General features: G+C 42.8%; 1 protein-coding gene across 3 annotated transcripts in view; it reads right to left on the bottom strand.

Annotated features, from left to right (window-relative positions):
- itpr1a (inositol 1,4,5-trisphosphate receptor, type 1a) overlaps positions 1 to 17067 on the bottom strand; it is a 159969-nt gene that overhangs the window by 53264 nt on the left and 89638 nt on the right. For all 3 annotated transcript variants that reach the window (XM_055914751.1, XM_055914754.1, XM_055914763.1), the window contains exons 31-37: positions 16793 to 16993; positions 16314 to 16565; positions 15759 to 15884; positions 8310 to 8438; positions 7226 to 7346; positions 5003 to 5187; positions 4050 to 4198 (exon numbers count right to left, since the gene is read on the bottom strand). In XM_055914751.1, the coding sequence (XP_055770726.1) occupies positions 4050 to 4198; positions 5003 to 5187; positions 7226 to 7346; positions 8310 to 8438; positions 15759 to 15884; positions 16314 to 16565; positions 16793 to 16993 (1163 nt within the window). The remainder of the gene's footprint in view (positions 1 to 4049; positions 4199 to 5002; positions 5188 to 7225; positions 7347 to 8309; positions 8439 to 15758; positions 15885 to 16313; positions 16566 to 16792; positions 16994 to 17067) is intronic.

Genomic DNA, 17067 nt, shown 5'->3' with positions numbered 1-17067 from the left:
ATACATGTATCACTAGCCACTTTAAACTATGCACTTTTATGTTTACATACCCTACATTACTCATCTCATATGTATATACTGTACTCGATACCATCTACTGCATCTTGCCTATGCCGTTCTGTACCATCACTCATTCATATATCTTTATGTACATATTCTTTATCCCTTTACACTTGTGTGTATAATGTAGTAGTTGTGGAATTGTTAGGTTAGATTACTCGTTGGTTATTACCGCATTGTCGGAACTAGAAGCACAAGCATTTTGCTACACTGGCATTAACATCTGCTAACCATGTGTATTTGACAAATAAAATTTGATTTGATGATTTGCTGATAATGGGCCTCTGTACGGCTACATAGATATTCCATTAAATGTTTTTTTAATATATTTTTTAAATCAGCAGATTCCAGCTACAATAGTAATTTACAACATTAACAATGTTTACACTGCATTTCTAATCAAGTTGATGTTATTTTAAATGGACAAAAAATATGCTTTTCTTTCAAAAAAGCAAATTTCTAAGTGCCCCCAAACTTTTGAACGGAAGTGTCTGTGTGTGTGTGTGTATAGTTGAAGTCGGAAGTTTACATACACCTTAGCCAAATACATTTAAACTCAGTTTCACAATTCCTGACATTTAATCTTAGTCAAAATTCCCTGTCTTAGGTCTGTAAGGATCACCACTTTATTTTAAGAATGTGAAATGTCAGAATAATAGTAGAGAGAATGATTGATTTCAGCTTTTATTTCTTTCATCACATTCCCAGTGGGTCAGAAGTTTACGTACACTCAATAATTATTTGGTAGCATTGACTTTAAATTGTTTAACTTGGGTCAAACATTTTGGATAGCCTTCCACAAGCTTCCCACAATAAGTTGGATGAAATTTGGCCCATTCCTCAGCTCAGCCCACAAATTTTCTATGGGATTGAGGTCAGGGCTTTGTGATGATCACTCTAATACCTTGACTTTGTTGTCATTAAGCCATTTTGCCACAACTTTGGAAGTTTGCTTGGGGTCATTGTCCATTTGGAAGACCCATTTGTGACCAAGCTTTAACTTCCTGACTTATGTCTTGAGATGTTGCTTCAATATATGCACATAATTGTCCTTCCTTATGATGCCTTCTATTTTGTGAAGTGCACTAGTCCCTCCTGCAGCAAAGCACCCCACAACATGATGCTGCCACCCCCATGCTTCACGGTTGGGATGGTGTTCTTCGGCTTGCAAGGCTCCCCCTTTTTCCTCCAAACATAACAATGGTGACTATGGCCAAACAGTTCTATTTTTGTTTCATCAGACCAGAGGACATTTCTCCAAAAAGTAATCTTTGTCCCCATGTGCAGTTGCAAACCGTAGCCTGGCTTTTTTTTATGGCAGTTTTGGAGCAGTGGCTTCTTCCTTGCTAAGCAGCCTTTCAGGTTATGTCGATATAGTACTCTTTTTACTGTGGATATAGATACTTTTGCACCCGTTTCCTCCAGCATCTTCACAAGGTCCTTTGCTGTTGTTCTGGGATTCATTTGAACTTTTCGCACCAAAGTACATTACTCTCTAGGAGACAGAACGAGTCTCCTTCCTGAGCGGTATGACAGCTGCGTGGTCCCATGGTGTTTATATTTGCGTACTATTGTTTGTACAGATGAATGTGGTACATTCAGGCATTTGGAAATTGCTCCCTAGGATGAACCAGACTTGTGGAGGTCTACAATTCTTTTTCTGAGGTCTTGGCTGATTTCTTTTGATTTTCCCATTATGTCAAGCAAAGAGGCACTGACTTTGAAGGTAGATCTTGAAATACATGCACAGGTACACCAATTGACTCAAATGATGTCAATTAGCCTATCAGAAGCTTCTAAAGCCATGACATCATTTTCTGGAATTTTCCAAGCTGTTTAAAGGCACAGTCAACTTACACGGAACCCAAACCAGCTGCGCGCGTGCGCCATCGTGCACTATCGTGCATAAATGTATTTTGCCCCCCCCCCCCACACCAAACGCGATCACGACACGCAGGTTAAAATATCAAAACAAACTCTGAACCAATGACATTAATTTGGGGACAGGTCGAAAAGCATTAAACATGTATGGCAATTTAGCTAGTTAGCTTGCACTTGCTAGCTAACTTTAATTTGTACTATTTAGCTAGCTTGCTGTTGCTAGCTAATTTGTCCTGGGATATAAACATTGAGTTGTTATTTTATCTGAAATGCACAAGGACCTCTACTCCGACAATTAATCCACACATAAAACGGCCAACAGAATCGTTTCTAGTCATCTCTTCTCCATCCAGGCTTTTTCATCTTAGAACTTATATGGTGATCGCATCTGAACTTTCATTGTATTAGCACGACAACCGGCAACAAAGTTCGTCTTTCAATCACCCACGTGGGTATAACCAATGAGGAGATGGCACGTGGGTACCTGCTTCTATAAACCAACTAGGAGATGGGAGAGGCAGGACTTTCAGCGCGATCTGCGTCAGAAATAGGAATGACTTCAATTTTAGCCCGCAGACGCTCGTTGGCGCGAGCGAGCAGTGTGGGTGCAATAATTGAATAACATGGATTTCTAAATTTATTTTGCGACGCTCGCACACGCGACGTGTCCGATCTGGTCAGCATGTTAGTGTATGTAAACTTCTGACCCACTGGAATTGTGATACAGTGAATTATAAGTGAAATAATCTGTCTGTAAACAATTGTTGAAAAAATTACTTGTGTCATGCACAAAGTAGATGTCCTAACAGACTTGCCAGAACTATAGTTTGTTAACAAGAAATTTGAGGAGTGGTTGAAAAACAAGTTTTAATGACTCCAACCTAAGTGTATGTAAACTTCCGACTTCAACTTTATTAGAGCTCTTGCAGCATGAACTGACATTTTGTCCACCCAATCAAGGATCAGAGAATAAATCTAGAACTGAAAGCTTACGATACAGCTAGCTAGCACTGCAGTTCATACAATGTGGTGAGTAGTTGACTCAGAGAGAGAAAGACAACAGTTGAACAGTTTTCAACAAATACATTTCTTCAAAATTGAAGGAGAAGCAAGAGAGAAAGGGAGAGGGAGAGAGATATTTTTTCGTAGTATTTTACTTTTCACTAGCTAGTTTCGCCTCCTCAAAACACCCGGCTCAAACAGAGAAGGATGCTATGTTAGCTAGCTGGCTATGGCTATCCAACACGAGAACCCTTCCAAGTCAAGGAAGCTTTTGGTTTTAATAGTTTATTGTCACCGGGGCCCGCCGGTGTAACTGCTAAACTGCTTGCTGACTGTACACTGTACTGTAATTGTAGCGGGTTTACTAATGCGTTACTTCTATTCTATGTTGACTATGATGTTCGATAATATGGTAACAAAGTAGGCTATGTGTAGCAGTTAGCAGTTATGACATGAAGGTTTGGCTTAGAAATGTTTTTCACCTGGTCACAGACAGCTGATGTGTTGTGCACTGAAGTCCACATTTCCACATTCAACATTTGAAGCTGCACAAAAAACAATAAGTCGTGGCTAATATAGCAGACAGCTTTATATTTTATTACTTTACTAGTGTATCATGTTGGCTAGCGTAAAGTTAAATCAATGAGCCTCCACACAGTCAGTCAGTGTGGGAACGTGATCATTGCACCCAAGATTGAGCTACAAATGGCTAGGCAGTTGGTAGCCTAAATCCTGCCTGACGTTCCTTGTATGTGTCGAACTGCTTTGCTTTATCTTTGCTTTATCTTGGCCAGGTCGCAATTGTAAATGAGAACTTGTTCTCAACTAGCCTACCTGGTTAAATAAAGGTGAGAAAAAGCACATAATGACTTGTTTAGGACTCGAAACTCAAAGTTAAAGACTTGAGACTTGACCGTCTTCACTTTAGACTTGACTCGGACTTGCCTGTCTTGACTTGGGACTTGTCTTGGGACTTGAGTGCTAAGACTTGAGACTTACTTGTGACTTGTAAAACAATGACTTGGTCCCACCTCTGCTACATACTATCCCATACACTGTATACGTTGTTTAGCGTGGGGTGGGATTGTTAGTGTGAACACACGTACTTGCAGATGAAGCCGCCACTCTCACACTTCCTGCGGGAGTCAGTGTTCTCAGGGAAGAGTAGCTCGGGCCGATGCAGTACATCCACTAGGACAGACAGCTCAGCCTGGACCAACGGACGCAGGCGGTCTTCTAGAGCTGACACTATGTCCTACAGAGACAAAGGGACAGGGAGGGAAAGGGGGGAGAGAGAAAGAGGGGCAGAGAAAAAGGGAGCGAGTTAAAGGGATAGTGCGAGATTTTGGTATTTAATGATAAAGACAGTTGTGCTAAGCTCACGAGGCATTTATAAAAGTTATATTATTCAAGAATCAATGAGTAAATATAAAGAATTTAAATGACAGTTACCAACTTCACAAATCCCAGACTGTAGCATTAACTTTTTGTGCCTCAATGTGGTAAAGGGATAGTACAAGATTTTGCCAAAGAAGCCCTTTTTGTACTTACCTAGAGTCAGAAACTCATACCTTTTGAGTGTCGTTGACTGAAGTTTGAAGGAAGTTGTAGGTCATTGTGTGAGCCATAGCTAGCAATTGTGCTAGTTCACAACTGCCCATCTGACTCTGGGTAAGTAGAGAAAGGCTTAATTGCCAAAATCTCGCACTACCTCTTTAACACACTGAGGTACAAAAAATTTAAGCTGGTCTGGGATTTGTGAAGATAACTTTCATTTCAATTCTTTATTCACTCACTGATTCTTGAAGAATATAACTTATAAAGGGCTAATGAGCTTAACGCAACTGTCTGTCTTTATCATAATCCAAAATATAAGGTTTTATTAATCCATTGTTCACAAACAACAAGAATGTAAACAAACAATGTATAGCTTCAAAATTATCGCTTGGATGTCATGGTCTGTCAGTCCTTGCACGTGTAGAGCAATATCTATGAATTTAGGAGGGATTACATTTCCCTAGCCTCGTTCCTCAGACAGACTCACAAACAGTGTACCCACCTGCAGTCTCTCGATGATGTTCCTGTAGTCTCGGGAGGTGGTCAGTACTGAGTCTCTGCGTGCAGCGTTACGGGCAGACATTCTCCAGGACATGGCTGTCTTCTGAACGATGTTGTTGGACTTCACAAACAGGTTGTTCACCTGGCTGTCCAAATCCACTGGGATGGCTATGGCCCGCCCTTTAGCTATCACATTCAGTACCAGTCAAAAGTTTGGACACGCCTACTCATTCAAGGGTTTTTCTTTATTTTTACTATTTTCTACATTGTAGAATAATAGTGAGGACATCAAAACGATGAAATAACACACATGGAACCATGTAGTAACCAAAAAAGTGTCAAAGAAATCAAAATATATTTTATATATATTTGAGATTCTTCAAAGTAGCCAACCTTTGCATACTCTGGCATTCTCTCAACCAGCTTCATGGGGTAGTCACCTGGAATGCATTTCAATTAACAGGTGTGCCTTGTGTTGTGTTGACATAGGAAGGTATCAGTTGTGTTGTGACAACATAGGGGAGGTATACAGAAGATAGCCCTATTTGGCAAAAGACCAAGTCCATATTATGGCAAGAACAGCTCAAATAAGCTAAGGGAAACGACAGTCCATCATTACTTTAAGACATGAAGGTCAGTTAATACGGAACATTTCAAGAACCTTGAAAGTTTCTTCAAGTGCAGTCGCAAAAACCCATCAAGCGCTATGATGAAACGGGCTCTCATGAGGACCGCCACAGGAAAGGAAGACCCAGCGTTACCTCTGCTGCAGAGGATACGTTCATTAGAGTTAACTGCACGTCAGATTGCAGCCCAAATAAATGCTTCACAGAATTCAAGTAACAGACACATCAACATCAAATGCTCAGAGGAGACTGTGTGAATCAGGCATTCATGGTTGAATTGCTGTAAATAAACCACTATTAAAGGACACCAATAAGAAGAAGAGACTTGCTTGGGCCAAGAAATATGAGCAAAGGACATTAGACCGGTGGAACTCTGTCCTTTGTCTGATAATCTAAATGTGAGATTTTTGGTTCCAACCGCCGTGTCTTTGTGAGATGCAGAGTAGGTGAACGGAAAACCGCATGTGTGGTTCCCACCGTGAAGCATGGAGAAGGTGTGATGGTGCTTTGCTGGTAACACTGTCGATTATGTATTTAGAATTCAAAGCATACTTAACCAGCATGGCTACCACAGCATTCTGCAGCGATACGCCATCCCATCTGGTTTGTGCTTAGTGGGACAATCATTTGTTTTTCAACAGGACAATGACCCAACACACCTCCAGGATGTGTAAGGGCTATTTGTCCAAGAAGGAGAGTGAGGGAGTGCTGCATCAGATGACCTGGCCTCCACAATCACCCGACCTCAACCCAATTCGTAGCAGGCAGCCTAGTGGTTAGAGCATTGGGCCAGTAACCGAAAGGTTGCTGGATCGAATCCCTGAGCTAACAAGGGGGAAAAAAATCTGTCGTTCTGCCCCTGAGCAAGGCAGTTAACCTACTGTTCCCCGGGCACTGAAGATGTGGATTTCGATTTAAGGCAGACCCCCGCACCTCTCTGATTCAGAGGGTTAAGTTGGGTTAAATGCGGAATACACGTCAGTTGAAGGCATTCAGTTGTACAACTGACTAGGTATCCCACTTACCCTTTACAATTGGGATGAGTTGGACCGCAGAGTGAAGGAAAAGCAGCCAACAAGTGCTCAGCATATGTGGGAACTCCTTCAAGATTGTTGGAAAAACATTCCAGGTGAAACTGGTCGAGAGAATGCCAAGAGTGTGCAAAGCTGTCATCAAGGCAAATGGTGGCTACTTTAAAATATGTTTTGCTTTTTTAACACTTTTTGGTGTCATTTCATAGTTTTGATGTCTTCAATATTATTCTACAATGAATGAGTAGGTGTGTCGAAACGTTTGACTGGCACTGTACACACAACCAAGGAAGATGTTATACAACACTCATCTCCAGAGTACATCTCAATCATAATAGCACTGCCTCATGAGGGAATTTGACTAACAAATGACCAACAAATGGCTAACATCAAGTTGGATTTCTTTGACAACCCCAATATATAAAGTGTTATACAGTTGGTCAAATCTATACATACAGTAGAGTAGTTAATAGAAGACAGGTTATTTTGAGGGGTCTTTGTTGAAAATGTAAATCGGAGCTACAGTAGTGTTGGGGGTTAATGTAATGAATGTGTTGTACTTCTTACCCACGTCAGACAGCACCTTGATACAGCTCTCCACTGAGCCCTTCTGGATTGGGACCAACCAGTTACAGTGGTACACTCTGAACACTGCCTGTAACTGCTGTACAAACACTGGCTGCCTGGTCTGAGGAGGGTTAGGAGGGAGAGGAGAGGAGAGGAGGGAAGAGGGCAGGGGGTGAGTGGGGAGTGAGAGGTAGAATAATTGAGTTATAAAAAACTGATTAACTAGATTATACTATAAGGTTTATATAACCATGTTATTGTATACTTGACATGGCTGCTTCCGACTCACACTAACTATTAAGGCTCCACCATTACAAATCATACCTCCACCTAGCCCTGTGAAACAACATGGTGGCCGCAATCTGGAAATCAATCAAGGACGCAAAAAGACAGTACAAGGACAAAGTGGAATCACACTTCAATGGCCTCGACGCAAGATGCATGTGGCAAGAACTTCTAACCATTGGGGATTCTAAAAGGAAAACCAGCTGTGTGGAGAACACGATGCCTCTTTCCAAGACGAGCAAAACACTTTTTATGCTCGCTTCGAGCTAATCAGCACCGATCCTCCTACGAGAGCCCCTGCTACTGAAGAGGACTGTGGCAAACGTGAGTAAGACCTTCAAGCATGTAAATACTCACAAGGCAGCCGATCCCTATGGTATCCCCGGACGCGTCCTCAAGAGCATGTGCATACCAGCTGGCTGGAGTGTTTGCAGATATATTCAACCTCTCCCTGTCCCAGTCTGATCTCCATGTTTCAAGATGTCCACCACTGTCCCTGTCCTAAATGCTCTCTACCAAGGTTATGACTCCCGTGTACAACAGGAAAACATCACTCAGTGACACCATGATAACAATCATTATAGACTGTGACAGGAGTAGGCTACAGCCCTCTAAGGCTAGCTCTACGGGATTATGACAAAGTCCATGTTCCAAGATAGAAAGATAACATAAATGGCAAATGAGATTGTGAAAACTGAGAGGAAGGAAGGTTGTACTGGCTTTTCTCCGAAAGACCTTGGTTCCTCTGACAGAACATCCCTCTCTTTTCTGGGTAGGGATGTGGGTGGCCGTTGGTTACCTGCAGGCTGGTGCTCTGGTCGGAGAAGGGTGAGCTGAAGAAGGTGGTCACGATGCTCATGACCGTCTCGGTCACATAGCTCTCCAAGACCGTGTCGGCATGTTTGCGGTCACTAGTGTTGTTGGACACCTGCAGAGGTCACAAGGTGAACACAACTCATTCCCGTTTCACCTGCAGTTGTACTGCACTTATGACATCTATACATTCTGAATACTGTAGGAAATCCAGGCCTTTGTATAGTATAGTGAAGGACCAATGAGTTTTCAGAAGGGGCGGATTTATTACAAGTATATTATAGTTTAGTATAGGGAGTATAAACTGTATTTATGCTATTAATTATGCTATTGTGCTAAATTTCCTTAATATTTTTTATAAAAAGTTTGATTGAAACTCTGATCCATTCTCATCAGTCATTCAGACGTATAACTCTTGCCTGTTTATTTCTACTTAGAAAAGTCTTGGATGGGCCACCTAACATGCTGACCACGCCACCCGTGTGAAGCACTTTGCGTGTGAAGCGTTGCAAAATAAATGTACACAATCATTTCATCCAAACTGCTTGCGCGTGTCAACGAGCATCTGCGTAGGCAGGCGCTAAAATAGAACTTAGTTCTATTTTTTACGCTTGACGTTAGAGATCGATCGATTAATCGGAATGGCCGATTAATTAGGGCCGATTTCAAGTTTTCATAACAATCGGTAATCGGTATTTTTGGACACCGATTTCCCTTTTTTTTTTTTTTTACAACTGTATTGAACTAGGCAAGTTAGTTAAGAACGCATTCTATTTTCAATGATGGCCTAGGAACAGTGGGTTAACTGCCTTGTTCAGGGGCAGAATGACAGATTTTTACCTTGTCAGCTCGGGGATTCATTTTTGCAACCTTCCAGTTACTAGTGCAACGCTCTAACCACCTGCCTTACATTGCACTCCATGAGGAGCCTGCGTGGCAGGCTGACTACCTGTTACGCGAGGGCAGCAAGAAGCCAAGGTAAGTTGCTAGCTAGCATTAAACTTAACCTCTTGGAAATAGGGGTCGCCATTTTCACTTCTGGATAAAATCGTGCCCAATTTAAACGGCCTCGTACTCTGTCCTAGATCATATGATATGCATATTATTATTACTATTGGATAGAAAACACTCTGAAGTTTCTAAAACTGTTTGAATTATATCTGCGAGTAAAACAGAACTCATTTGGCAGGCAAACTTCCAAACAGGAAGTGAAAATTCTGAAATGGGTCTCTGTGAAAGGCATTGCCTATTCAATTGTCTTTTATTTATGGATCTGTATGCACTTCATACGCCTTCCACTAGATGTCAACAGGCAGTAGAACATGGAATGAAGTCTCTAGCCTTCTCTGGGACCGGATGGGAGTCGTTGGAGTGAGAGGTCAGCCATATTGATAGTACCTGGCTACGCACTTGGGTTTGTCATATCGTTTTCTGCAATGCGTTAGGTAGACACGAAGAAATGCTCCGTCTGGGACGTTATTGGATATATTTCTGAAAAACATCCTAAAGATGGATTATCAACTGAGTTTGACCAGTTTATTCGACTATTATTATGACTTTTTTTATTTTTCGTTCATCTTCATGGACACGTGAGCAACACCATGCTAGCCAAAGTTGCTAATTCGACAGAAGAAATTGACATTCTAAAACAAAACAACGATTTATTGTGGAACTAGGATTCCTGGCACTGCATTCTGATGAAAGATCATCAAAGGTAAGGGAATATTTATGATATTATTTCGTATTTTTGTGGACTCTTTGGACTCCAACATGGCGGAGAATGGCTGAGCGCTGTCTCAGATTATTGCATGCTGTGCTTTGTACTAAATGTATTTTTTTTTTAATCTAACACAGCGGTTGCATTAAGAACCAGTGTATCTTTAATTATATATGCAACTTGTATTTTTCAGCAAAGTTTATGATGAGTTTTTCTGTTAGATTACGTGGCTGTCTAAAATTTCTCCGGACATTTTGGTGCCATTTGTGACCATGGCTGCAATGTAGAACCACGATTTATAGCTATAAATATGCACATTTTCGAACTAAACATAAATGTATTGTATAACATGATGTCATAAGACTGTCATCTGATGAAGTTGTTCAAAGGTTAGTGATTAATTTTATCTATTTGTGGGTTTTGTGAAAGTTATCTTTCCGGTGAAAAAATGGCGTTGTGTTTTGGGCTATTGTGGTGAGCTAACATAAATATATGTTGTGTTTTCGCTGTAAAACATTATTTATTTTTTAAATCGGACATGTTGGCTGGATTCACAAGATGTTTATCTTTCATTTGCTGTATTGGACTTGTGATTTAATGAAATTATATTATATGATATCCCTGTGGCGCTAGGCTAGGCTAGTCAGCGTTTCTGATGCGGATAAGCCCGGATCCGGGAGGGAGGGGGGGGGTTTAACTTGTAAAAAAACAATCAATCTTAACATAATCACTAGTTAACTACACATGGTTGATGATATTACTAGTTTATCTAGCGTTGCATATAATCAATGCGGTGCCTGTTCATTTCTCATTGAATCACAGCCTACTTCGCCCAACAGGTGATGATTTAACAAGCGCATTTGCGAAAAAAAAAGCACTGTCGTTGCACCAATGTACCTAACCATAAACATCAATGCTTTTCTTAAAATCAATACACAAGTATATATATATATATATTTTTTAAATGGGCCAATTAATCGGTATAGGCTTTTTTTGGTCCTCCAATAATCGGTATTGGTATCGGCGTTGAAAAATCATAATCGGTCGACCTCTACTTGACGTGCTGCAAGTCCTGCCACTCCCATCTCCTTATTTGTTTTTAGGAGCACATACCCACATGGGTGATTGAAAGATGAACTGAGATCCACACTCCAGTCCAGTTGGTGGCGGTAATGCAGAATAATAATAATAATTTTCAGAATTTGAAAAATGTTCTCAGTGGAAACTTAATTAAAACCGGAGGTAAAGTATGTATAAGAGACAATGTTTTTTTTTTAAACAAGATCAAATTTAGTATTCGAAAGTTGCTCTGGATAAGAGCGTCTGCTAGTTAGTGCTTTGAGAACTAACAATCACCTCAATAAAAGCTAGACAATCAGGGAGAATCAAATTCCAAAAGGTATGCATTCAGGAGTATTTTTGTCATGGCATGGGGCGGCCATTGATTTTGTTATAATGTTTGAGTCACTCAGATAGCATACGCCATGGCAAGATGTGTAGAATTGCAAGAAATGTGCTTTAAAACTGTACATTTTTCTCTCAGCCTCAGAATTGCAGGAAATTAGCTTTAAAATGGCAACATTTTGTCACTGTGGCCAACAGGAGGGCCTCAAATGTTCTGAACGCACCATGACCACACCCATGTTCACGCCTCCCACCACCTAAGCCCCATTTTGATCCAGAAAAAATCTTAGCTGTGTTCGAATACCCATACTAACATACTGTATACTACATACTTAATGAGTATATACTACATACTATTAGTTCATTTTAGTATAATGTAAATGGAAGAGTATCCTTTCAGTTGAGCTTACTAGCTCTTCGCCGGTCTCCCGGAAGTTGATGCTGTTGCTATGCAACCTCTTGCAAGCTAGTTAGCATAACAAATTAATAGTTGGACATTTTATGATTTCGGATGTGTTCTTAAATTCAATATGGAGTGCCAGAGTGTGCTCTTAAATTCAGAGAGTTGTCAGATTGTCCATTTTTATATTCAGAGCGTTTCGCTCTCTGAGCGGACACTGCGACACTCGGGCCGAGGAGTATGGTTGATTTCAGTGATCTTACACCGGCAGTCAAGCACCCAAGCTAACGTTGGCTAGCTTGCTAGCTACTTCCAGACACAAATGAGAGTCAACAATCTGACCATTGTACTCGCCCTAGCAGAGCTGGTTAGGCAGTTTCCGTGTTATCCAGAGCGTTGGTGACTAACTGTGTTGCTGGCAACAATTTAATTACGCTTTATTGCCGACTTAACTGACACCGGCCATATTCAACCAGTGTTGATTACTCGTAAATTAATTATTTACGAAAGCACCCGAATGTCCATTGAGAACGCACAACGACTATACCATTTAGCTAACCTAAGAATGGCAGGAATAATCAAATCAATAAACATTGGGTAGTTAGTTAGATAGCCTATAGTTAATATACTGGCAAGTTTGATGTATAAGTAGCCAACTATTACTGGGGCTGAGTCACTGGCTTGCTGGTGCTCTTTCATGCCGTCCCTAGGAGGGGTGCGTCACTTGAGTGGGTTGAGTTACTGACGTGAACTTCCTGTCTGGGTTGGCGCCCCCCCTTGGTTGTGCTGTGGTGGAGACCTTTGTGGGCTATACTCGGCCTTGTCTCAGGATTGTAAGTTGGTGGTTGAGGATATCCCTCTAGTGGTGTGGGGGCTGTGCTTTGGCAGAGTGGGTGGGGTTATATCCTTCCTGTTTGGCCCTGTCCGGGGGTTTCTTCGGATGGGGCCACAGTGTCTCCTGACCGCTCCTGTCTCAGCCTCCAGTATTTATGCTGCAGTAGTTTATGTGTCGGGGGGCTAGGGTCAGTTGGTTATACCTGGAGTACTTCTCCTGTCTTATCCAGTGTCCTGTGTGAATTTAAGTATGCTCTCTCTAATTCTCTCGTTCTCTCTTTCTCTCTGAGAACCTGAGCCCTAGGACCATACGTCAGGACTACCGGGCATGCTGACACCTTGCTGTCCCCAGTCCGCCCGGCCTTGCTGCTATTCCAGTTTCAACTGTTCTGCCTGCGGTAACGAAACCCCTACCTGTCCCAGACCTGCTGTTTTCAACTCTTAATGATCGGCTATGAAAAGCCAACTGAGATTTATTCCTGATTATTATTTGACCATGCTTGTCATTTATGAACATTTTGAAAATCTTGGCTCTCTCTAATTTTCTCCTTCTCTCTTTCTTTCTCTCGGAGGACCTGGGCCCTAGGACCATGCGTCGGGACTGCCGCCCGTGGTGACTCCTTGCTGTCCCCAGTCCGCCTGGCCTTGCTGCTATTCCAGTTTCAGCTGTTCTGCCTGCGGTTATGGAACCGCCACCTGTCCCAGACCTGTTGTTTTTCAACTCTTAATGATCAGCTATGAAAAGCCAACTGAAAATTATTCATGATTATTATTTGACCATGCTTGTCACTTATGAACATTTTTGAACATCTTGGCATAGTTCTGTTATAATCTCCACCCGGCACAGCCAGAAGAGGACTGGCCACCCCTCATAGCCTGGTTCCTCTCTAGGTTTCTTCCTAGGTTTTGGCCTTTCTAGGGAGTTTTTCCTAGCCACCGTGCTTCTTCACCTGCATTACTAGCTGTTTGGGGTTTTAGGCTGGGTTTCTGTACAGCACTTCGAGATATCAGCTGATGTACGAAGGGCTATATAAAATAAAATTGATTGATTGATTGATTGATTGAACTAACTTTAGGTAGCTAGCTAACATAGCATATCATTACAGCAGTATGTACCGGTATGTGGTTCATAAGGACAGCGTAGCTAACAAATTGTCAGCCAACATAACATGTAAGGTAACTTATTTGAAAAGTAATTACTTTATTACATTGCTCAACATTGTTAGCATTTGTCATAATTAGTATCCGCTATAGTTGGACTTCGGTGGCATATTTTCCACCATTTTCTTCAAACCTGAAAACGATGTGATATCATTCCCATTTCCTGAAGAATTGCATCAAGGGCCCTAAAGTATGGAAATAGTGTCCTCTGCGTATATACACTGCTCAAAAAAATAAAGGGAACACTTAAACAACACAATGTAACTCCAAGTCAATCCCACTTCTGTGAAATCAAACTGTCCTCTTAGGAAGCATCACTGATTGACAATAAATTTCACATGCTGTTGTGCAAATGGAATAGACAAAAGGTGGAAATTATTGGCAATTAGCAAGACACCCCCAATAAAGGAGTGATTCTGCAGGTGGTGACCACAGACCACTTCTCAGTTCCTATGCTTCCTGGCTGATGTTTTGGTCACTTTTGGGCTGATGTTTTGGTCACTTTTGAATGCTGGCGGTGCTCTCACTCTAGTGGTAGCATGAGACGGAGTCTACAACCCACACAAGTGGCTCAGGTAGTGCAGCTCATCCAGGATGGCACATCAATGCGAGCTGTGGCAAGAAAGTTTGCTGTGTCTGTCAGCGTAGTGTCCAGAGCATGGAGGCGCTACCAGGAGACAGGCCAGTACATGAGGAGACGTGGAGGAGGCCGTAGGAGGGCAACAACCCAGCAGCAGGACCGCTACCTCCGCCTTTCTGCAAGAGGAGCACTGCCAGAGCCCTGCAAAATGACCTCCAGCAGGCCACGATGGTCTCACAAGGGCTCTGAGGATCTCATCTCGGTACCTAATGGCAGTCAGGCTACCTCTGGCGAGCACATGGAGGGCTGTGCGGCCCCACAAAGAAATGCCACCCCACACCATGACTTACCCACCGCCAAACCGGTCATGCTGGAAGATGTTGCAGGCAGCAGAACGTTCTCCACGGCGTCTCCAGACTCTGTCACGTCTGTCACATGTGCTCAGTGTGAACCTGCTTTCATCTGTGAAGAACACAAGGTGCCAGTAGCGAATTTGCCAATCCTGGTGTTCTCTGGCAAATGCCAAACGTCCTGCACGGTGTTGGTCTGTAAGCACAACCCCCACCTGTGGACGTCGGGCCCTCATACCACCCTCATGGAGTCTGTTTCTGACCGTTTGAGAAGACACATGCACATTTGTGGCCTGCTGGAGGTCATTTTTCAGGGCTCTGGCAGTGCTCCTCCGTGCACAAAGGCGGAGGGAGCGGTCCTGCTGCTGGGTTGTTGCCCTCCTACGGCCTCCTCCACGTCTCCTGATGTACTGGCCTGTCTCCTGGTAGCGCCTCCATGCTCTGGACACTACGCTGACAGACACAGCAAACCTTCTTGCCACAGCTCGCATTGATGTGCCATCCTGAATGAACTGCACTACCTGAGACACTTGTGTGGGTTGTAGACTCCGTCTCATGCTACCACTAGAGTGAAAGCACCGCCAGCATTCAAAAGTGACCAAAACATCAGCCAGGAAGCATAGGAATTGAGAAGTGGTCTGTGGTCACCACCTGCAGAATCACTCCTTTATTGGGGGTGTCTTGCTAATTGCCAATAATTTCCACCTTTTGTCTATTCCATTTGCACAACAGCATGTGAAATTTATTGTCAATCAGTGATGCTTCCTAAGAGGACAGTTTGATTTCACAGAAGTGGGATTGACTTGGAGTTACATTGTGTTGTTTAAGTGTTCCCTTTATTTTTTTGAGCAGTGTACTTAATATTTTGGAGAATTTAGTACAACATACTATGACCAGTAAGCATAATATATTCTCAATTCACATCACAAATAGCACAGTTAGTATGGGGAGTATTCAAACACAGCTCCTGTCTTGTATAAGTCTCTCACCCTGCAGATGTCCACCAGGAAGTTCTCAAAGAGCTTCCACATGTGGTTGCTGGTGTAGATCTCCTTCATCTCCACCTCCGTGTCCACGTAGCAGTGGTTCAGGAAGTTGATGTAGGCTATCTTCACCTGGAGAGGGACAGCATTAAGCACACTCATTACACCCTGTCCATAGCTCAAGGAGTTGATTTACAATGATGATGAATACATTCTGATGTGACTCTAGCTCAGGGCAGGGCACAGTGATTGGGGCCTGTTAGTGGACTAATCTAGGGGCCATGGTTGTTCTGAGTTTGTCCCTGTAGAGTAGGGCTCACTACTGTCTAAGACCGAAAAGATGACAGATAGTGGACAATGACTTGTCCATAAGAGTGAGACGGGAACAAGGGCAGACAGGCCATTATGGGGACGGCTAGATGATGAATGGCAGGCCTGTGAAGACTTGAGGATCCACAGCCCTCTGCTCTACATCTTCAAGTCTAACCCTAACTCCTTAAGCCCCACCCTTCTCCCTAGCCCTAAACTCTGCATCTTCCATCCTGAATCTGCTCAGCTCACCTCAGGGATACAGTCCTCGTGGGTGACCACCCTCACTATGTCGTCTAGAGGCAGCAGAGAGTTACATTTGATCTCAGTGTAGACATTCTTTCCCTCGGTGCAGACAGCCAGCAGCTCTACCAGGTGGATGTGGTACATCAGAGGACTGTTCTGATCCATACGGTCTCGCTCCGACCGCATCATTGTGACCAGGGTCTGGAAGGACGCACGGTCGTTGTAGAACACCAGCACGTCCTCGCCAGCGTTCACCAGCTAGGGGAAGAAAGGGACAGAGAAGAAACATATACTAAGTCAATGGAACGAAATAGACTATGGAACAGTTGAATGCCGGGTATTTTATGTGTGGATAGGGATTGAAAAATACAACAAACTGTGTAGGATACAATATGATTTCATTGTGTGGTTATGATTTGATTCAATGACAAATGTGGGCAGAATAAAAAATTGGCAATGAGACAACAGGGTGATGAGATAGTTACCTCAGCCATGACGATGTCTTGACACTTTTTGATGAACTTGCTCTCGGCCTTGACGATGGTCTGCAGGAACTTGAGGTACTGGACGTTGCGGCCATGCGTCTCGATGCAGTGGACAAAGTGCTGTACCACGCGCTCGTTGATCTCACTGCACAGCTGGAAGTTATTCATGAAGATATGTTGCATGGTGACAGCCTCTAGGATCTGATAGGGGAGAGAGAAAGGAGGGGGAAGGAAAGAGAGAGATGGAGGGAGGGAGGGAGATACAAAAGATAGAG

Source organism: Salvelinus fontinalis, chromosome 3 (genome assembly GCF_029448725.1).
Source record: "Salvelinus fontinalis isolate EN_2023a chromosome 3, ASM2944872v1, whole genome shotgun sequence".
Lineage (NCBI taxonomy): Eukaryota > Metazoa > Chordata > Actinopteri > Salmoniformes > Salmonidae > Salvelinus > Salvelinus fontinalis.
Note: the sequence above shows the minus strand (reverse complement) of the source record. Positions and strands in the feature narration are given on the sequence as shown.